At 39.7% G+C, this 25,393-nt stretch overlaps 1 protein-coding gene across 2 annotated transcripts in view; it reads left to right on the plus strand.

Annotated features, from left to right (window-relative positions):
• Positions 1 to 25,393, plus strand: part of COG5 (component of oligomeric golgi complex 5) — a 484,934-nt gene that overhangs the window by 361,442 nt on the left and 98,099 nt on the right. For both annotated transcript variants that reach the window (XM_066272211.1, XM_066272212.1), the window contains exons 13-14: positions 1,809 to 1,970; positions 5,944 to 6,043. In XM_066272211.1, the coding sequence (XP_066128308.1) occupies positions 1,809 to 1,970; positions 5,944 to 6,043 (262 nt within the window). The remainder of the gene's footprint in view (positions 1 to 1,808; positions 1,971 to 5,943; positions 6,044 to 25,393) is intronic.

Consider the following 25,393-nt stretch of genomic DNA (forward strand, 5'->3'; position numbering starts at 1 on the left):
GAAGCCAGAAATGTCAGCATTGACGCTGCCTATCACCACCCAGCCAGATAAGTGGAGAGGCAGGGATTGAATTTTTATGGACACTTGATTCAGATGGCCTGCAACCTGAGGAGAGGGTGGGTGTGGGGGAGCTAGTATGCTAACAAGCCATCTCAGCTTAACAATAACCCACCACCTTCGGACCAACTAAACAAGCCATCTCAACCTCTTATCCTGAGAGCAGTCTTTTTGTAAGTGTAAGAATGGGGTAGGTAAGGGTTTTAGAATTTCAAAGGCAAGTTAATCAGATGACAGTCAAAATTAATTGGGTCACAGCCAGCAGTCCTTGGAGCACAAAGATTTTGCTCACAGATCTCCTCATGCACAAAAGTGGATTATTTGCCAGTCCTCTGGGGCACAAAAGTGGATTACTTGCAGATCTTCCTAAATCATGTGGGCCCATTCAGGTATCCCACTTCCAAAACAAAGCTTTTTACTTCCATTAACCATTAAGCCTATTGATTATAACTAAAGCTACTACTACTCAAGCTAGAATTGAGTTCCCCCAGTTACTCTCAGACAGTGAACTGTATGGAAGGTGGAAGCTATGGGTGAAAAGGTTTGAGCCTAGTTACAGCAATTTTCAAATGGTGTGCCACAAGAATTTTTAAAACATGCAATACTTGACTGTTTAGTCAGGGACACTGACATCTTTCCCCCTAGATTGTCAAATAAAAAATGACAACAGGTGTAAAGCCGGTAGCTGCGGCCACCATCACAGCCGCCTGTCCCGTGCAGGTTCAAATTTGATTCGGACAGACGGTTATGAAACAACGGAGCCAAGAACTGTTCAGTCATCACCTTTAATCCTAGCTCGCCGGTGGGTGAGAAAATACAAACAGTGGGAAAATACTTCCCTTTTCATTCAGGGTTCCCAAAGCCACTGACTTATCCGAGTTTCCTAGAATCAAAGGTTTCTTCCTCATTAGCCTTATTCACTCTTCATGAGAGTGCACCACCCCACATCATGCAACAAAGGTGTGGGGAAAAGCTTAGTTTTGAAAAGATCTTAGTATTAAAAGGGTGGGAAAGGCTTAGTCTTAAAACCAAGCCTTGGTTTGCTGGTTTACAGCCTGTCTCCCACACCTGAGGCAAACTATAAGCGAGCAAACATATATATCATTTTACAAACTTATTTATATATTTACAAACAGCCAATGCAACAATAGCCATCTGGTGTGTAGGAGAGATCTCTGCAGACCTGATCCTGTATAAAGATAGGATTTGCTAAGTAAAGGCTTTACCTCACTAGAAAATTAATTGAGAAGATTTTACAGTGTTACTTCTTTGGGTTTCAAGTGACAAACTTCCTCCAGTAGGTACTGGAGCATGTTATATTGCATTCATACCTAGGATTTATGCATAAATTAAAATGCTTAGTCTTTAATGAATGTTTAATTATGAAATGTATTTCTAACAATGTTTATATATTTTTAAACAAAATTTTTTCTTTTTCTGCATATGCAGTTACATCTTATTTAGGAGAACTTTTTTTTTTTATTTATTCATTTTAGAGAGATGGCAGGGGAGAGAGAGAGAGAGAGAAAGAGAAGGGGGAGGAGCAGGAAACATCAACTCCCATATGTGCCTTGACCGGGCAAGCCCTGGGTTTCGAACCCGCAACCTCAGCATTCCAGGTTAACGCTTTATCCACTGTGCCACCACAGGCCAGGCCGAGAACTTTTTTTTTTAAGAAAGGCACAGCCTGCTATAATAGCATTTAGTTTTGTATAATTTAAGTTCACTTTAAATAAATTTTGTTTCCACAGTCCAGAAAAGGCTTTAAAAGACTCCATACAGCCTTATGAAGCTGCTTATCTATCAAAGTCCTTATCTCGCCTCTTTGATCCTATCAACTTGGTGTTCCCCCCTGGTGGTCGCAATCCTCCTTCTTCAGATGAACTGGAAAGTATTATTAAAACTATAGCAAGGTATGTATTTTTTATATAATGGCATGTTATTAAAATGCCTGCTGTTTGTTAGTCATGTGTGATAGCAGTCTGTTTAGTTTATCTCAAATTATTCAAGTAATTAGTCCTGCAATTAAATCAAGAGTTTTGCAGTGAATGAGTGCACATAAAATAAGTACTTGAGATTCCAATTAATAAAACCATTTAAATACAATCCAAAAATAGTTTGTTCTAATTATTTGGATTTTGTTAATAATGCAAAGTAAACCTCTTTTTTTATTTTTTATTTTTTTTGTATTTTTCTGAAGCTGGAAACGGGGAGACAGTCAGACAGACTCCCGCATGTGCCCAACCGGGATCCACCCGGCACACCCACTAGGGGGTGATGCTCTACCCATCCGGGGCGTCACTCTGTTGAGACCAGAGCCACTCTAGAGCCTGAGGCAGAGGCCATGGAGCCATCCTCAGCACCCTATCCACCTTTGCTCCAATGGAGCCTTGGCTGTGGAGGGGAAGAGAGAGACAGAGAGGAAGGGGGGGGGTGGAGAAGCAGATGGGCGCTTCTCCTGTGTGCCCTGGCCGGGAATAGAACCCGGGACTTCTGCACGCCAGGCCGACGCTCTACCACTGAGCCAACTGACCTTTTTATTTTTATTTTTAATTTTACTTTATTGATTATAGAGAAAGAGGAAGGGAAGGAGAGAGGAAAAAAATAACATCAATTTGTTGTTCCACTTATTTATACATTTATTGGTTGAGTCTTGTATGTGCCCTGACCAGAGATCAAACCTGCAACCTTGGCACGTTGGGATTACGCTCTAACCAGCTGAGCTACCAGGCCAAGGATAAACCTTACTCTTTATACCAGTGGTCCCCAACCCCCGGGCCGCGGACCGGTACCAGTTCATGGGCCATTTGGTACTAGTCCGCAGAGAAAGAATAAATAACCTAGATTATTTCCATTTTATTTATATTTAAGTCTGAACGGTGTTTTATTTTTTAAAAATGACCAGATTCCCTCTGTTACATCCGTCTATGACTCACTCTTGACGCTTCTCTCAGTCACATGATACATTTATCCATCCCACCCTAAAGGCTGGTCCATGGAAATATTTTCTGACATTAAACCGGTCCATGGACCAAAAAAAGGTTGGGGACCACTGCTTTATGGCATAGTAAATTTCTACAATTACACAGGAAAGTAAATATAGGGATAAATTTACAAATTGAAAGGCATAGCAATACGTTTATTATCTTAAATCATGGCATACGTAGGATTATAATCCTTACTAGCCTACTGTGTTTATTATTTTAAGCTTTTTAAGTGAATGTGACAGCTTTTAAAAGTCCCCAAATTAAAAATTTTTGGTTGCCACCTGAATGCTTGCAGACAATGTAATTATCCTGATGCCTTTAGACATTTACAGTTACCCAGATTAATTTGCAGTTGCACTGTCTTAGTTCCTGTCATAGTCAACAAGCTGTCATAACAGTAGGTCTTTACATTTGTAGATGAACACTTTAAGGAGTAAAAATAATAGGCGCCTGACCTGTGGTGGTGCAGTGGGTAAAGCATCAACCTAGAAACACTGAGGTTGCCGGTTCAAAACCCTGGCTTGCCTGGTCAAGGCACATATGGGAGTTGATGCTTCCTGCTCCTCCCCCTTCTCTCTCTCCCCCCCCCCCTCTAAAATGAATAAATAGAAAAATAATTTAAAAAAATAAAAATAATAGGCAATAGAGGGCCAAGGTATAGAAATGTCTAAATTTCATTAGACTGTAAATTGGATGATAATGAATCTGAGGCGTGTGAGGATAAGACTAAAAGCCACAGGTTTAATACACATAAGCATCTCTCCAGCTGCAGGTATACCATGCAGTATCTAAATTGCCCAGTGTCTTGATCCTAAATCTCTACAATTAGCTTGACTTTCCAGAGTCCTGACTAGATTTGTTTACTCTAATGTGTTTGTTATTTGTGTAGCATGGTAATGACAGAAACAGTCCGGGACTCAACTTGGTCTCTTTGACCTGTTAATGGGAATATTAAAGGGGCATCTCTCCCATTCCTCTATGCAGCCTGACAGTACGATCATCAAATATAATGTGGGGCTTAAAGAGACATATTTATGCCAGTGTTTAAAAGTGAACATTAAAGAAATTCTGTCTCACTATCATATGAAAGGACATTTTTGCCATAGGTAGTATGCACTAGTATTGTTTCAAAGATCTTCATTTTCTTTATAAAGAGAATCAGATAAGTGCCAAGATTTATTCTGCTACTTTAGAAACAATAATTACTTCTGCTTTCTACCTCTATGTGGGTTTTCTTGTAATTTTTAACTCCTAGTATTCTTTTTATGGTCTTTGTATACACTACTTTATTTTTGTTTGTTTGGTTGGTAATCAGCTCCGATGTCCCAGTTAATTCAATGTTAAGCCCTGGCTGAATAGCTCAGTTGGTTTAGAGCAGTGGTCCCCAACCTTTTTTGGGCCACGGGCCGGTTTAATGTCAGAAAATATTTTCACGGACCGGCCTTTAGGGTGGGATGGATAAATCTATCACGTGACTAAGACAAGCGTCAAGAGTGAGTCTTAGACGGATGTAACAGAGGGAATCTGGTCATTTCTTAAAAATAAAACATCGTTCAGACTTAACTATAAATAAAATGGAAATAATGTAAGTTATTTATTCTTTCTCTGCGGACCGGTACCAAATGGCCCATGGACTGGTACTGGTCCGCGGCCCAGGGGTTGGGGACCACTGGGTTAGAGCGTTGTTCCAGTATGTCATGGCTGCAGGTTCATTCTCAGGTCAAGGTACATGTTAGACTCAATCAGTAAATACATAAATTAATGGAACAACCAATCACTGTTTCTCTCTCTCTCTCTTACTCTTTTTCTTTAAAAATCAATCAATAAATAAAAATTTTTAAATGTCAATGTTAAAGTTAAAAGTAAACATGACAGCCTGACAAGGTGCTTGCACAGTGGATAGAGCTTTAGACTGGGACGCCAAGGACCCAGGTTCGAAACCCCAAGGTCGACAGCTTGAGCACGGGCTTACCAGCTTGAGCATGGGGTTACTAGCTTGAGTGTATCATCAGAGACATGACCCCATGGTTGCTGGCTTGAAGCCCAAGGTCACTGGCTTGAGGCCAAGGTTGTTAACTCAAGCAAGGGGTCACTCAGTCTGCTGTAGCCCCCTAGTCAAGGCACAGATGAGAAAACAATCCATGAACAACTAAGTTGCCGCAACGAAAAATTGATGCTTCTCATCTCTCTCCCTTCTTGTCTCCCTTCCTGTGTGTCTGTCCCTATCTGTCCTTCTCTGTCTCTCTGTCTCTGTCACAAGAAGAAAGTAAACACAACAAATAAATACTTTAAGAATTCAAAATTTTAAATTTCAAATTAAATGTTTATGTGTGATATACACTGCTCACAAAAATTAGGGGATATTTTATCACTTCATATTCATTTTGCAATATCCCCTAATTTTTGTGAGCAGTATATTTAAAAAGCTACACAAAAGAGCATGAATTGGCATAATTTCTAGAATGCATATTTTTATGTATCATATGTAATTTATATTTTTAGCCCATGTCCTTCCAAGGTCATCATTTTCATTCAGAAGCTGTCATTTCCTTGCAGATGTCTGTGATATGCTGTGTCTCTAATTGCACTTTTCAGTATTTAACAAGAGTGCCACTTAAAAAATCTGTACACAATTTACTCTCATAATCACAGCCTGAACCCACACATGATATGCTTTTATTAATGAGAAACTGGTCATTAACCAAGACATCTGAAAGAATTTTTTCTAACATTGAATTTAGGAGGGAAAATGAAACAATGCAGCCAGTTCTTGCAAGCAATCAGTGAAATCTATAAAAAGAATTACCATATTGCATATTGGTTTTAGGTTTATGTGTGCTCCTTACTTGGTTGATGAACAGTGCTGCTAGTAATTGAAGTCTGCTTTTGTTTTCTTTAGTGAACTAAATGTAGCTGCTGTTGACGCAAACCTCACGTTAGCTGTATCAAGAAATGTGGCAAAGACCATCCAGTTGTACGGTGTGAAATCGGAACAGCTTGTAAGTGATACCACTTCGGCAAACTTTCATGATTTTGTTTAAAATTACTAATTATTTAATACTTGACCAACTATAAATATTGAATTGACTGAATATTAATTTACTGGCATTTTTACTTTATTGAACTTTTGAAACTTTCTGATGAATTTAAACCAGAAAAAAATGTTACATCTATTAAAAAATGGCCTGCCTACCACTGTTACACTTTCAAAATGCAGGCAGGTTTTTTTTAATTAAGGCTTTGAAAAAATACATATGCCACTTTATGGGCTAATTACATATTTTTAAAAATAATAATTATTTCAGATTGATTAAATTTTTTTTTCATGTGATTACTCTCTAGATATGCACTGTTACTTAGTGTGAAATTGACTTGAACTGTAAGAGAATGATTGGAAGAAGTAAAATGCTTAAAGTTTTAATAGAAAAATGTTAACTTTCCTAAAGGTTCTAACCCTAGAGCACAGAAGCTTACCTCTAAAATTATTCTATTTGAAACAGCTGTTTGCATATATTTAAAATAATAGGTATATAACTGAATCATAATCTTAATTCTCTACATAATGTTTTAGAGTAAGGCACACATATTTAATTAGTATATATGTGTGCTAACTGAAATCTAAAGAATAAGGCTTTAGTATGTCTTTCACTATCATTATAGGGCTAATTTAGCCAATGTGCCAAAAGCTGCTGTCTCTATTGTCTTTATGGGGAGACAATCATGTTTTCAGTTTAGCTTTTCCAACTTCTCTGAATTGAAATGTCAGAAAATGAATTAGTCTGGTTTCACCTATGTCTTAGTAGCTTCACTTGGTTCTGGAATAATTCTTGGGTAGGTTGGTAACAAATTGAACTGAAGGAATTTGTATAAGATGATCCTTGATGGTAATAGTCATAATATGAGCCTTCCTACTTTCATTTCCAAAAGATGGCCATATTTTGTTTGCATATTAATATGGTGATATTTTTCATTCAATTGTTCTTACAGCCTTGACAAATAATTTAGAAGCATCTTTTTAAAAAAACTTTATTGAAAACTGGCCCTATGGGGACCATCAAAGCTCTTTGTAGGTAATTAGATGACTAATTTTTCTCTCAAGCTTTTTTTATAGAAGCTTTATTTTGATGTTCATGGTGTTTTTATTTATTTATTTATTTATTTTTAAATTTTATTTATTCATTTTTAGAGAGGGGAGAGAGAGAGAAACAGAGAGAGAGAAGGGGGAGGAGCAGGAAGCATCAACTCCCATATGTGCCTTGACCAGGCAAGCCCAGGGTTTCGAACCGGCAACCTCAGCACTTCCAGGTCTACGCTTTATCCACTATGCCACCACAGGTCAGGCTCATGGTGTTTTTAAAAGTATGGTTTAGCCTGACCAGACAGTGGCACAATGGATAGAGCATTGGACTGAGATGTGGAGGACCCGGACCCACATTCGAGACCGTGAGGTCACCAGCCTGAGCGCAGGCTCATGTGGTTTTTGCAAGGCTCACCAGCTTGAGCCCAAGGTCACTGGCTTGAGCAAGGGGTCACTCACTCTGCTGTAGCCCCCCAGTCAAGGCACATATGAGAAAGCAATCAATGAACAACTAAGGCGCCCCAACAAAGAATTGATGCTTCTCATCTCTCTCCCTTCCTGTCTTTCTGTCCCTATCTGTCCCTCTCTCTGACTTTGTCTCTGTCACACAAAAAAATGTATGGTTTATTTCTATAAATAAAATTTAGTACCATATCCAATAGAGTTTAGTATAACTACTGAAAATGTTAGAAAGATAATTCTTATGAGATGGTCCCACCTAAGGACAACATTAGAAGGAAGAGCCAGCATATATATAGGAAATAATTTACTTTTGTATAGCAGGAGGAGGCAGTGGTAATGGTAACTTATGACTTCATTTAAGCCAATAATAACAGAAGCTGTTGACAAAACTAAAATATATTAAATTGATACTTTTGGTCAAATACTCTGTGACCTTAAATTAGTCAGGCCTACTAAACCTTACTATGCTAAAAGCTAGCAGAAACTCATTGATTTTTAAAAATTTTTAAGTGGCGCATCCTTTGAATACATCAAGGTTGTGGGTTCGATCCCAGGTCAAGGCGCAATCGAGGATGGGAGGGGGATATAAACATTTAGACAATAGCAGATATTTAGATGATTTCATAGTTTAATTAAGAAATAATAGGGGCCATGGCTGGATGGCTCAGCGGTAGAGTGTCGGCCCGGTGTGTGGATGTCCCAGGTTTGATTACCGGCCAGGGCACATAGCAGAAGTACCCATCTGCTTCTCCTTCCTTCCCTCTCTCCTTTCCCTCTGTCTCTCTCTTCCCCTCCCACAGCCAGGGCTCCATTGGAGCAAAGTTGGCCTGGGCGCTAAGGACGGCTCCATGGCCTCTGCCTCAGGTGCTTGAATGGCTCTGGTTGCAACAGAGCAACACCCCTGATGGGCAGAGCATTGCCCCCTAGTGCGGATGCGGGTGGATCCCGGTCAGGCACATGCGGGAGTCTGTCTGTCTGCCTCCCTGCTTCTCACTTCAGAAAAAATAAAATTTTAAAAAAGAAATAATAGGGATTGACCCTGGCCTATTGGTTCAGTGGTAGAGAATCCACCTGGTATGTGGATGTCTCGGTTCAATTCCTGGCCAAGGCACACAGGAAAAGCACCCATCTGTTTCTCCACAACCTCCCCCTCTTGCTTCTTTCTCTCTCTCTCTCTCTCTCTTCCTCTCTCTCTTTCTCTCTTCCTCTCCTGCAGCCATGGCTCAATTGGAGCATGTTGGCTCTGGATGATGGCTCTATGCCTCTGCCTCAGGGGCTAAGAAGAGCTATGTGGCTCAGCAACAGAGCAATGCCCCAGATGGGCAGAGCATTGCCCCCTGGTGGGCATGCCTGGTGGATCCCAGTTGGGCGCATGAGGCAGTCTGTCTGACTGGTCCCCGCTTCTCACTTTGGAAAAATACAAAAAAATGGGGGGGGCAACTATTAAAAAACCCCAGGCACCAAGGACAGACAGAAGAGATGACACTCAAATACTTTCTTTTAAAAAATTAGGATACGGCCTGACCAGGCGGTGGCACAGTGGATAGAGCATTGGACTGGGATGCGGAGGACCCAGTTTTGAGACCCCGAGGCCAGCTTGAGCTCGGGCTCATCTGGTTTGAGCAAAGCTCACCAGCTTGGACCCAAGGTTGCTGACTTGAGCAAGGGTTACTTGGTCTGCTGTAGCCTCACGGTCAAGGCACATATGAGAAAGCGTCACAAAAAAACCCTGATGATTGATTCTTTTCATCTCTCTTTGTTCCTGTCTGTCTGTCCCTATCTATCCCTCTCTCTGACTCTCTCTCTCTGTCTCTGTAAAAAATAAAATAAAATAAAGTAAAAATTAGGATACGCACTAAAATCCACTACATTTGAATATAAAAGACTCATTTGCATTTCAGAAGCTATTGATTGTCTTTACTCTTTACTTAGCACCTAGCACACTGGACTAAAAGGGGTTCTAAGAAAAAGTAATTCACAGGGTGATCTATCTGATCATAAATTCCCAACTGAGCAGTCATGATACAATGAATAGTTACGCCCAGGCATGTAACTTCTTTAGTAAAAGGTTTATCTTTGCCTTAAGTGAGCCCAACCCATTCTTTCTGTGCTTCCTGGTTAACACACCTTTGAAATGCCACTTTTCAGACTCCTCAGAAGGGAAACCACCCTCAAGAAAGCATATACTTCTGCTTTGTTTTGTTTTGTTTTTTTATTTTGACAGAGAGAGTCAGAGAGAGGGACAGACAGACAGGAAGGGGGAGAGATGAGGGCATCATTTCTTCATTGTGACACCTTCTTTGTTTATTGATTGATTTCTCATATGTGCCTTGACCAGGGGCTACAGCAGAGTGAGTGACCCCTTGCTCAAGCCGGTGACCTTGAGGTTTCAAGCCTGGGTCCTCTGTGTCCCAATCTAACTCTCTATCCACTGCACCACCACCTGGTCAGACAAGCACATGTATTCTTGCTAACTGTTCTGTACATGTACATGGATTTCACAAAAGTCACTTAAAATTTTTGGATGAAAAAGTAGTGCTGTGGCCCTGACCAGGTGCTCAGTTGGTTGAATCATCATCCCAAACAGGTTCGGTCCCAGATCAGGACACGTACAGGGATCAACCAATGAATGCATAAATAAGTGGAAGAACAAATCAATGTTTTTCTCTTTTTTTCTCTAAAATTAATAAAGTTTTTAGAAAAGAGAAAAAATATTCTTAAACTAAAGGTCAAAAGGCAAATTAAATTTGTAACAAGTAGAAAGAATGAATAAAAAGCAGAATCAATCAAGTTGAAAACAAACCAGTAAAGAAAAATCAGTGAAACCAAAAACCTGTTTTAGAATTTGTTGATATAAGAAACATCCAAAACCTATAGAGATTTTTTTGTAAGAGTTTATTTGAACCAAACTGACAGCAATTACCTGGAAGCAAATTTACAGATGCTCCTGAGAATGACTGTTTTGCATTTTCTTTTATACATTTGGAATTAAGGAGGGAACTTTAAAAGAATACCACTTGAAGGTAGCAGAAAGTAAGATACAGGATAGTTAACACTATAATGTGCTCCTTTAAGGATGGCTGCACTTTAGGAGATCTGGAAAAGAGGATTATGCCGGCATTTCAAAGGTGTGTTAGCCTAAATGCACAATAACAATGGACAGAGCTTGGTTAAACCTTTTACTGAAGAAATTTATACGTTTAGGACATGCTTTTGCATCATGACTTGCCCAGTTAGAAATTTGTAATCAGATCAGCCTGTGAGATTATTTTTGGTTAGATTACAGTACTACTTTTTCTTTAAAAAAAAATTTTTTTATTGATTACTTTCAGAGATAGAGAGAGAGGAAGGGAGGAAAAGAGAGAGAGAAAGTGTGGGAAGCACCCATTTTTTGGTCCACTTAGTTATATATTCATTGGTCGCTTTCCATATGTGCCCCAACCAGGGATTGGACCTGTTTCAAGATGATGATCTAAACGACTAGGGCCACGGCACTACCTTTACATCCAAAAATTTTAAGTAACTTTTATGAAATCAACGTGTACATGGATGGGAGAAATGACTTTTCTTCTAACTCTCCTAGGTTTAGTAGCCAGGTCTATGAAATAAACTGACAACAGAGAGGTTAAAAGGAGAAAAATTATACCTATTAATTTTACATGTATGAGGGCATCAGAGGGAAAAAAATGAATACCCAAAAAAGGGATGAAATTTGAGAGTTTATATCCATCTTAATAGGGGAAGTGGAAGGGGGAATGGAATATCAGCTATTTGGGGTAGAATAAATTATTTTTAGAAAGAATGAGCTTTTAGAAGAATAGATGGAATATATGATAGTTTGTGATCAAGTTTGTATTGGTGTGATATTTACTTCTAGCTTCCTTTCCTGTGGTAAGAGTCAATCTTTCCTGGTTGATGAAACTCCTCCTGGTAAAATTGATGACAATTGAGTTACTTTTGGAGGATCTGTCTTTAGGTAGAGAGATGAATTCAGAGAAAGCCTCTCCCTATATTTGTTGTTTTTCAAAATAATCAGTATTTCAAAATAATCAAAGCAGCATACATTTTAAAATTGAGTTTATTGTGGTGACATTGTTTCACAAAACCATAAAGGTTTCAAGTGTACAACTTAACAAAATATCATCTGCACACTGCATTGTGTGCCCATCGACGAAAGCAAAGTCTGTTTCTATACTCATTTATTCCCTTTTGCCCACTTCTACCTCTCCCCACCCTCTCCCCTCTGGCTGTCATCACACTGTTGTCTGGGTGTTTTATATATATTTTAAAATATATATATATATTTTTTTGTTTAATCCCTACACCTTTTTTTCACCCAGCCCCTAACCCACCTTCCTTCTGACAGCTGTCAGTTTTATATATTTATGTTTCTGTTTCTGTTTTATTTGTTAAATTATTTTGTTCATTAGATTCCACATATAAGTGAAATCATTTGGTATTTTTCTTTCTCTGACTGGCTTATTTCACTTAGTGTAATATTCTCCAGGTTCATCCATGCTGTCACAAAAGATAAGATTTCCTCTTTTTATGGCCGTGTAGTATTCCACTTTGTAAATGCACCATACATTTTTATCCACTCAACTACTGATGGAGATTTAGGCTATTTCCAGGTAATGCTGCACTGAACATAGGGGTGCATATCTTCTTTCAAATTAGTGTTTTGGGTTTCTTCAGATAAATACCCCGAAGTAGAATTACTGGATCATAAGGCAGGTCTGTTTTTAATATTTTGATGAAACTTAATACTGTTTTCTACAGTAGCTACATCAGTCTGCATTCCAATCAACAGTCCATGAGGGTTCCCTTTTCACCAGATCCTCACCAGCACTTGTTTTTTGTTGATTTATTTATGATCGCCATTCTGACAGGTATGAGGTGGTATCTCATTGTGGGATTTAAAAATAAAATTGATTGATTTGAGAGAGAGAGAGAGAGAGAGAGATCCATTTGTTGTTTCATTTATGCATTCATTTGTTGATTGTTGTATGTGTCCTAACTGGGGATTGAACCTGCAACCTTGGTATATCAAGACAATGCTCTAGAGCAGGGGTCCCCAAACTTTTTACACAGGGGGCCAGTTCACTGTCCCTCAGACCATCGGAGGGCTCCCACATACAGTGCTCCTCTCACTGACCACCAATGAGAGAGTTGCCCCTTCTGGAAGTGCGGCGGGAGCTGGATAAATGGCCTTAGGGGGCCAGATTGCGGCCCACGGGCCATAGTTTGGGGATGCCTGCAGAGCATGGTTGGCAAACTCATTAATCAACACAGCCAAATATCAACAGTACAGTGATTGAAATTTCTTTTGAAAGCCAAATTTTTTACACTTAAACTATATAGGTAGGTACATTGTTATTAACTTAATTAGGGTACTCCTAAGCTGTCCAAAGAGCCGCAGTTTACTAACCACAGCTATAGAGAGACAAGATGGCCACAGAGTAGGTGGACGCTCCAACTCCCACTTCCCAGAACCAACGTGGATTACAACTGAATTCTGAGAACACTCATCTTGAAAGACCAACTTTGGACTAAACTAAGAGGATTCTATAGCCAAGGACCACCAAAGAAGCCACACTAAGACTGGTAGGAAAGGGCTGCCCCGCTCTTGCAACAGAGAGGGTTGCCCGGCGAGTTGTGGGTCCTCAGCCCCAAAACAAGAATTCCAGCCTTGAGCCCTGGAGCCTGGAAGGGGCTTACAGACTATATTTGGCTGAGAAAAGAGCCTAGATACTGTGTGCGAGAAGGAGGCAGAACTCTCGGACCCAGGCTCTGTATTAAAGGGACTGCACGGAGAGCCTTGCTCACAGCCACTTTCCCAGAGTTCCGTGAGTGGGGAGCACTGGGAGGACTGGAGTTGCCAGGGGAGAGAGTGGTCACAGAGGCACAGGGAGAGACACTTTGAGGGATGGACACCCTAACCTGTGGGCTGAGTCACTCCCCAAATCTAAAATGAACATTTTTCCTGGGAACAGCATCACCTGCAAAGGGAAGAAATTACCCCGTCCACCAGAGGCTCTCCTACCCCAGTTAGAACAAAGAGGCACTTAGAAGCAGGGAGCACTGGGGCTACACCCACTGGACCCCTGTGATACACCCTACTGAGTGCTGAAAAATAAGAAAAAAACAAAATAAATAAATAACTAAATAAAAACTGGGTAGAATGACACCTGAGGCTAAGGGGCAGGCCACATCCAATACTGTATCTAATCACTGAATTACAGTATTGAGCCCAACAAGTAGCCAGCAGTAAGAGGCAACAGAATGTGGATCTCAGGGGAACTTAAACTTTTTTTTTTTAATTCATTTTTAGAGAGGAGAGAGAGGGAGAGAGAGGAGAGAGAGACAGAGAAAGAGAAGGGGGGAGGAGCTGGAAGCATCAACTCCCATATGTGCCTTGACCAGGCAAGCCCAGGGTTTCGAACCGGCGACCTCAGCATTTCCAGGTCGACGCTTTATCCACTGCACCACCACAGGTCAGGTGGGGAACTTAAACTTTTAAAGGAACTTTCCCCAGGACAAGAGTATATAAAAGCAAGCATAGGAGTGCAGCTGATATTTACAATGGCACCTGGGGCCAGCAGAGACAGCCTCAGATCTGGATCACCTGTAGCTCCAAAAAGGTTGATAAGAGCCAGTCATAGGCAGTGACCCCAACTGATCTACACCAGGCCCTGGGCAGGGAGGTCCAGGGCAGGCACATTCAGCAGCCAGATACGGAAAGCACTAGTTCAGGACCTAAGAACCCTTGTTAGAGTGGAAGCTTAAGGAAGGCCTTCTCACACGTGACCCAGCTAAGACAAAGAAAAGGCCAACAGAAACAGCAAAAAGAACAGTGATAGCAAATAAGTAGCCCACAACAGATTACAAACAACAGTTGATGCCAACCCAAGAAGACCAAGAAATAACACAACTGAAAATTGGACGCAGATAATACCAACCCTAGACTTAGCTAGCTTCACAAACAGCACACCCAAACGAGGAGTATATACACAGACAAAATAGGAAGACAAAGAAATGCAATCCAAATGAATCAACAAGAGAAATTCCCAGAAAAAGTAGTGAATGAGATGGAAATAACCAAACTACCAGATGCAGAGTTTAAAATAATGATTATTAAGATGCTCAAAGATCTTAGAGCAACAATGGATGGACACAACCAACACCTAAATAAAGAGATAACAAGCAAAAAGGTCATTGAAATAATAAAGAAGAACCAGTCAGAAATAACAAATACAATATCAGAAATGAAGACTACACTAGAAGAAATTAAAAACAGGTTAGATGAAGCAGAGAATCAAATCAGTGATTTAGAAGAGTAGATAAATGAAAGCACAGAAGCGGAGCAGCAAAAACAAAAGAGGTTCAGAAAGTCTGAGGAAACTCTAAGAGAGTTCTGTGACAACCTAGAGAGAAACATCTACAACATAGGAGTTCCTGAAGAAGAAGAGAAAGAACAAGGGATAGAGAGCCTGCTTGAAGAAATCATAGCTGAAAACTTCCCTAAATTGATGCAGGAAGAGGTCACTAAGTTCAAGAAGCACAGAGAATTCCATTAAAGAGAAACTCAAAGAAACGTACACCAAGACACATCATAATTAAAATACCAAAGCTCAGAGATAAAGAAAAAATACTAAGAGCTGCAAAAGAAGAACAGTCAATCACCTATAAAGGAACCCCAATAAGGGTGATATCCAACTTCTCAACAGAAACACTTGAAGCCACAAGGGAATGGCTAGAAATATTCAAAGTAATACAGAACAATAGGCTACAACCAGGAATTTTTTATCCAGCAACGCTATCATTTAAAAGGAAAGAGAAATACAAAGCTTCCCAGACCAAAAACAAACAAACAAACAAAAAAACCTCAAGGAATTCATTACAACCAAACCAGTGCTGCAAGAAATGTTAAAGGGCATGTTGTAAACAGAAGAAGAAAGGGCGGAAAATATAGTAAAAGAGGGATGTAGATTTAAAGAATAAAATGGCAGTAAACAACTGCATATCAATAATAAATGATCCAATCAAAGACATAGAGTAGCTACATGGATAAGAAAACAAGACCCATACATATGCTGTCTAAAAGAGACACACCTCAAAACAAAAGATACATAGACTGAAAGTAAAAGGTTGGAAAAAAATGTTTCATACAAATGGAAATGAAAAAAAGCCGGGGTAGCAATACTTATATCTGACAAAATAGACTTTTAAACAAAGGATATAGTAAAGTATAAAGAGGGTCACTATGTAATGATAAAGGGAGCAATCCAACAGAAGATATAACCATTATAAATAAATATGCACCTAATATAGAAGCACCTAATATAGGAGCACCTAAATATATAAAGCAGATATTGATGAACATAAAGGGGGTGAGATCAACAGCAATACTATAATAGTAGGGGGTGTCAATATCCCACTAACATCAGTAGATAGCTCCTCAAAAAATAAAATTAACAAAGAAACAGCAGACTTAAAGGACACACTAGTCTGAATGAGCAGTGGTGCAGTGGATACAGCGTTGGACTGGGATGCAGAAGACCCAGGTTTGGGACCCCGAGGTCGCCAGCTTGAGCAAGAGCTTATCTGGTTTGAGCAAAAGCTCACCAGCTTAAGCCCGAGGTTGCTGGCTCGAGCAAGGGGTTATTCAGTCTGCTGAAGGCCACCAGTCAAGGCACATATGAGAAAGCAATCAATGACAATGAAGGTGTTGCAAGGCACAACAAAAAACTAATGACTGATGCTTCTCATCTCTCTGTTCCTGTCTGTCTGTCCCTGAAAGTAAAAGGTTGGAAAAAAATATTACTTACAAATGGAAATGAAAAAAAGAGAGAGTCTCTCTCTGACTCTCTCTTTGTCTGCGTTAAGAAAAAAAAAGACACACTAGATCAACTGGATTAGATATCTTCAGAACCTTTCACCCTAAAGCAGAATATACATTCTTTTCAGTGTTCATGGTACATTTTCTAGGATAGACCACATGTTACAGCACAGAAGGGGTCTGAACAACTTTAAGAAGATTGAAATCATATCAAGCATCTTCTCTGATCACAATGGCATGAAACTAGAAATCAACTACATCAGAAAAACTAAAAAATACTCAAACACTTGGAAACTAAATAGCATGTTATTAAATAATGAGTTGTTTAATGATGATATCAAAAAAAATAAAAAAGTTACTAGAAACAAATGAAAATGAGCATACAACTCAAAATTTATAGGACACAGGAAAAGCAGTCCTGAGAGGGAAGTATAGGCATACCTTAAGAAGCAAGAGAAAACTCAAATAAACAACTTAACCATGCATCTAAAAGAATTAGAAAAAGAACAGCAAGTAAAGCCCAGAGGAAGTAGAAGGAAGGAAATAATAAAGATCAGAACGGAAATAAATGACATAGAGGCTAGCCTGACCAAGCGGTGGCACAGTGGATAAAGCATCGGACAGGGATGCGGAGGACCCAGATTCGAGACCCCGAGGTCACCAACTTGAGTGTGGGCTCAGCTGGATTGAGCAAAAGCTCACCAGCTTGGACCCAGGGTCACTGGCTTGAGCAAGGGGTTACTCGGCCTGCTGAAGGCCCATGGTCAAGGCACATATGAGAAGGCAATCAATGAACAACTAAGGTGTTGCAATGAAAAACTGATGATTGATGCTTCTCATCTCTCTCCATTCCTGTCTGTCTCTATCCCTGTCTCTGACTCTGTCACTGTCTCTGTTAAAAAAAAAATGACATAGAGGCTAAAAAAACAATACAGAGGATCAATGACACCAAGAGCCGGTTCTTTGAAAAGGTAAACAAAATTGATGAACCATTAATCAGACTCACCAAGAAAAAAAGAGAGAGGACTCAAATAAATAAAATTAGAAATGAGAATGGAGAAATAACAACTGACACAGCAGAAATATATACAAAGGATTGTAAGAAAATACTATGAAGAACTGTATACCAAAAAATTAGACAACCTAGCTGAGATGTACAAATTTCTTGAAACATATAATCTTTCAAAAATCAATCTGGAAGCATTTGAAAACCAAAACAGATGGATTACAACAAATGAGATTGAAAGTTATCAAAAAACTCCCAACAAACAAAAGCCCTGGGCGAGATGGCTTCACAGGCGAATTCTACCAAATATTCAAAGACAAACTAACTCCTATTCTCAAGCTATTTCAAAAATTCAAGAGAAGGGAAGATTTCCAAGCTCCTTTTATGAGGTAAGCATAGTTCTGATTCCAAAACCAGGCAGAGACAACACAAAGAAAGAAAATTATATACCAATATCCCTGATAAACATAAATGCTAAAATTCTCAACAAAGTATTAGCAAACAAGATCCAGCACTACATGAAAAAAATCATACATCGGCCCTGGCCAGTTGGCTCAGTGGTAGAGCGTCGGCCTGGCGTGCAGAAGTCCCGGGTTCGATTCCCGGCCAGGGCACACAGGAGAGGCGCCCATCTGCTTCTCCACCCCTCCCCCTCTCCTTCCTCTCTGTCTCTCTCTTCCCCTCCCGCAGCCGAGGTTCCATTGGAGCAAAGACGGCCCGGGCGCTGGGGATGGCTCCTTGGCCTCTGCCCCAGGTGCTAGAGTGGCTCTGGTCGCAACAGAGCGACGCCCCGGAGGGGCAGAGCATCGCCCCCTGGTGGGCAGAGCCTCGCCCCTGGTGGGCGTGCTGGGTGGATCACGGTCGGGCGCATGCGGGAGTCTGTCTGACTGTCTCTCCCCGTTTCCAGCTTCAGAAAAATACAAAAAAAAAAAAAAAAAAGATCATACATCATGATCAAGTGGAATTTATTCTGGGGAGACAAGAATGGTACAATATTCGTAAGTCAATCAATGTGATTCATCACACAAAGAAAAAGAAGGCGAAGAACCACATGACAATTTCAATAGATGCAGAAAAAGCATTTGATAAAATCCAGCACCCATTCATGATCAAAACTCTCAGCAAAGTAGGAATACAGGGAACATACCTCAACATGATAAAGGCCATCTATGACAAACCCACAGCTAACATCATACTCAATGGGCAAAAACTAAAAGCAATCCCCTTAAGATCAGGAACAAGGCAGGGGTGCCCCCTTTCACCACTCTTATTCAACATAGTTCTGGAAGTCCTAGCCACAGCAATTAGACAAGAAGAAGAAATAATAGAAAATAAAATAAATTTTCTAAATTGGAAAAGAAGTAAAGCTATCATTGTTTTCAGATGATATGATACTATATATAGAAAACCCCAAAGTCTCAATTAAAAAACTACTGGACCTGATAAATGAATTCAGCAAGGTGGCAGGATATAAAATTAATACTCAGAAATCAGAGGCATTTTTATTTTTCATTTATTTATTTTATTTTATTTACAGAGACAGAGAGAGAGTCAGAGATAGGGATAGACAGGGACAGACAGACAGGAATGGAGAGATGAGAAGCATCAATCATTAGTTTTTCACTGTGCATTGCAACACCTTAATTGTTCATTGATTGCTTTCTCGTACACGCCTTGACCATGGGCCTTCAGCAGACTGAGTAACCCCTTGCTTGAGCTTTTGCTCAAACCAGATGAGCCCTTGCTTAAGCTGGTGACCTCAGGGTCTCAAACCTGGGTCTTTTGCATCCCAGTCCAATGCTCTATCCACTGCGCCACTGCCTGGTCAGGCGAGAGACATTTTTATACACCAAGAATGAACTATCTGAAAGAGAAATTAAGGAAACAATCTCCTTCACTATTGCAACAGAAAAATAAAGTTTCTAGGAGTAAATTTAACCAAAGAGATTAAAGACTTGTACTCGGAAAATTATAAAACATTGATAAAAGAAATCAAGGAAGATACAAGCAATTGGAAGCATGTTCATGGATAGGAAGAATAAACATCATTAAAATGTCTATATTACTCAAAGCAATTTATAAATTTAGTACAATACCAATTAAAATACTGATGACGTACTTCAAAGATATAGAACACATATTCGAAAAATTTATATGGAACCAAAAAAGAACACGAATAACCTCAGCAATCTTGAGGAGAAAGAACAAAGTTGGAGGTATCATACTACCTGATATCAGACTGTACTACAAGGCTATAATAAGCAAAACAGCATGGTACTAGCATAAGAACAGGCATATAGATCAATGGAACAGAACAGAGAACCCAGAAATAAACCCACACGTTTATGGACAATTAATATTTGACAAAGGAGATAAGAGCATACAATGGAGTAAAGACAGCCTCTTTACAAATGGTGTTGGGAAAATTGGACAGCTACCTGCAAAAAAAATGAAACTAGATCACCAACTTACACCGTTCACAAAAATAAACTCAAAGTAGATAAAAGACTTAAATATAAGTTGTGAAACCATAAGCATTTGAGAAGAAAACATAGGAAGTAAGCTCTCTGACATCTCTCGCAGCAATATATTTGCTGATTTATCTCCACAGGCAAGTGAAATAAAAGACAGGATCAACAAATGAGACTATATCAAACTAAACAGCTTTTGCACAGCTAAAGACAATATGAACAGAATAAAAAGACAGACCACACAATGGGAGACTTATTCAGTCTGATAAGGGGTTAATAACCAAAATTTATAAAGAACTTGTAAAACTTAACACCAGGAAGGCAAACTATCCAATCAAAAAATGGGCAAAAGAAATAGACACTTCTCCAAAGAGGACATACAGATGGCCAATAGGCAGATGAAAAAATGCTCAACATCACTAATCATTAGAGAAACGCAAATTAAAACCATAATGAGCTACCACGTCACACCAGTCAGAATGGTGCCCATTAACAAAACAACACAGGATAGGTGCTGGTGAGGATGTGGAGAAAGAGGAACCCTCCTGCGCTGCTGGTGGGAATGCAGACTGGTAAAGCCACTGTGGAAAACAGTATGCAGATTCCTCAAAAAATTTGAAATAGATTTTTCCCTTTGACCCAGCCATCCCACTTATCAGAATATATCCCAAGGACACCAAATCACCGACTGAAAAAAAGAAATGCACCCCCATCTTTATGGCAGCATTGTTCACAATAGTGAAGAACTGGAAACAGCCCCAGTGTCCATCAGTGGACAAGTGGATTAAAAAGCTGTAGTACATATATACAATGAAATACTATGGGGCAATGAGGAAGAAGGAAATATTACCTTTTGCAGTAAGATGGATGGACCTGGAAACTATTATGTTGAGTGAAATAAGCCAAGCAGAGAAAGAAAAATATCATATGACCTCACTCATTTGAGGAAACCAAGGAACAATGTGAACTGAGGAACGGAATTAAACCTGAAGGGAAGGGGGGAGAGAGAGCTGTTGGGAGGGGCTAGGGGAGATGTTGCTGGAATACAGGGAAGGGGTATGTTTTTGGGGAGACACTAGAATCTATGTAAACACAATAAATAAATTAATAAAAAATATTCAACATCACTAATCATTAGAAAAATGCAAATTAAAACCACAATGAGATATCACCTCACACCAGTCTTAATGGCGCTCATCAACAAAACAACACAGAATAAATGCTGGCGAGGATCTGTAGAAAAGGGAACCCTTCTGTACTACTGGTGGGAATGCAGACTGGTGCAGCCACTGTGGAAAACAGCATGGAGATTCCTTAAAAAATTAAAAATGGAAATGCCTTTTGACCCAGCCATCTTACTTTTAGGAATATATTCCAAGAATACCATATCACTGATTCAAAAGAAGAAATGCACCCCCAGGTTTATGGCAGCATTGTTTACAATAGCGAAGATCTGGAAACAGCCCAAGTGCCCATCAATGGATTAAAAAGCAGTGGAACATATACATAATGGAATACTATGGGGCCATGAAAAAGAAGGAAATCTTACCTTTTGTGACAACATGGATGGACCTTGAAACTATTATGTTAAATGAAATAAGACAGGCAAAGAAAGAAAAATATCATATGACCTCACTCATTTGAGGAATGCAATAAACAATGTGAACTGAGGAATGGAATTGAGACAAAAGAAGAATCAAAAGGACCAGAGGAAAAGAGGACAGAGGGAAAGGGGATGATAGGATGGGATAAAGCTGAAGGGAACTGGGGAGGGCATGATGGGGAGGGGGTAACAAAGATGTTGAGGGCAATACAGGGGGGTATGCATTTGGTGTGACACTAGAATCTTTGTAAACAAAATAAATTAAAAAAGAAAGACAAGACAATTCTCTAACCAACTGAAATACCTGGCCAGGACCTCTCATTCTGGTTTAATTTGCATCTCTCCAGTGATTAGTGACATTGAACATCTTTTCATATGTCTTAGGCCATCTGAATATCCTCTTTGGAGGACTGTCTACTCATATCCTTTGCCCAGTTTTTATTTTTTAATTTTTTTAATTTTAAATTTTATTTATATATTGTTTTTAGAGAGAGTGTAAGGTAGGGTAGTCAACCTTTTTTATACCTACCACCAACTTTTGTATCTCTGTTAGTAGTGAAATTTTCTAACCGCCCACCGGTTCCACAGTAATGGTGATTCATAAAGTAGGGAAGTAACTTTACTTTATAAAACTTATAAAGCAGAGTTACAGCAAGTTAAAGCATATAATAATAATTACTTACCAAGTACTTTATGTTGGATTTTTGCTAAGTTTGGCAGAATAAATCTTTATTATAAAACAACTTACTATAGTTAAATCTATCTTTTTATTTATACTCTGGTTGCTTCGCTACTGCCCACGATGAAAGCTAGAACGCCCACTAGTGGGCAGTAGGGACCAGGTTGACTACCACTGGTGTAAGGGATAGAGACAGACAGACATCAATTTGTTGTTCCACTCATTTATGCATTTATTGGTTGATTCTTTTTATTTTTTTCTTTTGTATTTTTTCTGAAGCTGGAAACGGGGAGAGACAGTCAGACAGACTCCCGCATGCGCCTGACCAGGATCCACCCGGCACGCCCACCAGGGGCGACGCTCTGCCCACCAGGGGGCGATGCTCTGCCCCTCTGGGGTGTCGCTCTGTTGACCAGAGCCACTCTAGCACCTGGGGCAGAGGCCAAGGAGCCATCCCCAGCGCCCAGGCCATCTTTGCTCCAATGGAGCCTTGGCTGCAGGAGGGGAAGAGAGAAACAGAGAGGAAGGATGGGGGGGGGGGTTGGAGAAGCAAATGGGCGCTTTTCCTATGAGCCCTGGCCGGGAATCGAACCCGGGTACCCCGCACACCAGGCCGACGCTCTACCGCTGAGCCAACTGGCCAGGGCTATTGGTTGATTCTTGTATGTTCCCTGACCAGCTATTGAATCTGCAAACTTGGCATATTGGGATGAAGCTGTAATCACGGGAGCTATCCAGCCAGAGTCTTTTGCCCATTTTTTAAATTGGATTGGTTTTTTTTTCTTGGTGTTGAGTTATATAAATTCTTTATGTATTTTAGATATTAACCTCTTATCAGATGTATCATTAGCAAATATGTTCTCCCATTCAGTGGGTTAACTTTTTATTTTGTTGATGGTTTTTTTTGCTGTGCAGAAGCTTTTTAATTTGATGTAGTCCAATTTGTTTACTTTTTCCTTTCCATTTTCTGAAGAGATATGTCAGCAAAAGTATTGCGAAGAGAAATGTCAGATTTTACTTCCTGTTTTCTTCTATGATTTTTTTATGGCTTCACGACTTACATTTAAATTTTTAATCCATTTTGAATTTAATCTTTGGTATGATAGTCTAATTTCATTTTTTTGCATGTATCTGTCCAATTTTCCCAATATCATTTATTGAATAATCTATCTTTACCCCATTTTATGTTCTTGCCTTCTTTGTCAAATATTAATTGACCATAAAGACGTGGGTTTATTTTGGGCTCTCTGTTCTGTTCCATGGATCTGTATGCCTGTTCTTATGCCAGTACCGTGCTATTTTGCTTATTACAGCCTTGTAGTACAGTTTGATATCAAGTAGTGTGATACCTCCAACTTTGTTCTTTTACCTCAAAATTGCTATGGTTATTTAGGTCTTTTGTGGTTTCATATAATATTTGGAATATTTGTTCTAGGTCTGTGAGATATGCCATTGGTATTTTAATAGTAATTAATGTTGTATCTTTAGATTGCTTTGGGTAGCATGGACATTTTAATGATGTTAATTTTTCCTTTCCATGAACATGGTATATGCTTCTATTTTTTGTATCTTTCTCAATTTGTTTTTTCTGTATCCTATAATTTTCTGAGTACAGGTCCTTTACATCCTTGGTTAAATTTATTTCTAAGTATCTTTTTTGTTACTTTTGCAACAAAGCAGCATATTTTGGAGTGGCATGTCCTGAACTCTATACATAACAACAGTGTAAGACGTCCAAACCTGTAGAGGATTTTTATAAAATTTTATTTGTGTCAAACAGAAGTTATGCCTAGAAGCAAGATTTCACCAGTTGAGAAAAATGCTTTGGAAAATAACAATTTGCAGGGGTTTTTTTTTGTGTGTGTGACAGAGATAGAGAAAGACAGAGAGAGGGACAGATAGAAATAGAGCGACATGAAGGGAGAGAGATGAGAAGCATCAATTCTTTGTTGGAGTGCCTTGGTTGTTCAGTGATTGCTTTCTCATATGTGCCTTGACTGGGGGGGACTACAGCAGACCGAATGACCCCTTGCTCAAGCCAGCTACCTTAGTTTCAAGCAGGTGAGCCTTTCTCAAACCAGATGAGCCCACACTCAAGCTGACGACCTCTGGGTTTCAAACCTGGGTCTTTTGCGTCCTAGTCTGACGCTGTATCCACTGCACTACCTCCTGGTCTGGCTGCAGTTTCTTTTATGCATTTGAAATGATGGAGGGAATGTATGGAAGATTACATGAAATGATGGAGGGAAAGTAAGGTGGGCATATGCTGGGGATCGGATTACTGGATAGTTAGGATTATGAGCTTTCTTGAGAATGGTCAGGCTTTAGAAGGAGGGATCTGAAAAGAGGCTTTTCAAAGGTATACAGAGTTATCCTAGCTGTGGCCTGGTAGCTCATTTGGTTATCGTTGTCCCTATATGCCACCGTTGCAGGTTTGATTCCCTGGTTAGGGCACATATAAGGATCATCCAGTAGCCTTACTTGTGGTGGCGCAGTGGATAAAGCATCGACCTGGAACACTGAGGTTGTCTGTTTGAAACCCCAGGCATGCCTGGTCAAGGCACATATAGGAATTGATGCTTCCTGCTTCCCCTTTCTCTCTCTCTCTCTCTCTTCTCTAAAATGAATAAATAAAATCTTTTAAAAAAAGAATCAACCAATAACCTTGTGGTAGCACAGTAGTTAAGCATCAACCTGGAATGCTGAGGTCACTGGTTCAAAACCCAGGTCTTGCCTGATCAGAACACATACGACAAGCAATGAACAACTAAAGTGAGGCAACTATGAACTGATACTTCTTGTTCCCCCATCCTCTCTCTGTAAAATCAATAACTTTTTAAAAATAAAACTTAAATAAAAACAAAAAATAACCAACCAGTGGCCCTGGCTAGGTAGCTGGATTGGTTGCAGTGTTGTCTTGATGTGCCAAGGTTGCAGGTTCCAGGTCGGAGCACATGCAAGATTCAACCAAGGAATAATGCATAAGTGGAGAAGAAAATTGATGTTTTTCTCTCTCCCTCTCTGTTTCTAAAATCAATTTTTAAAATTTCTGTAAAAAAGGAATCAGCCAATGAGTTCATAAATAAGTAGAACAACAAATCATCTTTCTCCTTCCTCTCTCTCTAAAATCAATAAATAATTTCCTGGCTGGTGGTAGCACAGTGGATAGAGTATTAACCTGGCTCACTGAGGACCCAGGTTCAAAACCCCA

This window comes from Saccopteryx bilineata, chromosome 4 (genome assembly GCF_036850765.1).
Source record: "Saccopteryx bilineata isolate mSacBil1 chromosome 4, mSacBil1_pri_phased_curated, whole genome shotgun sequence".
Classification (NCBI taxonomy): domain Eukaryota; kingdom Metazoa; phylum Chordata; class Mammalia; order Chiroptera; family Emballonuridae; genus Saccopteryx; species Saccopteryx bilineata.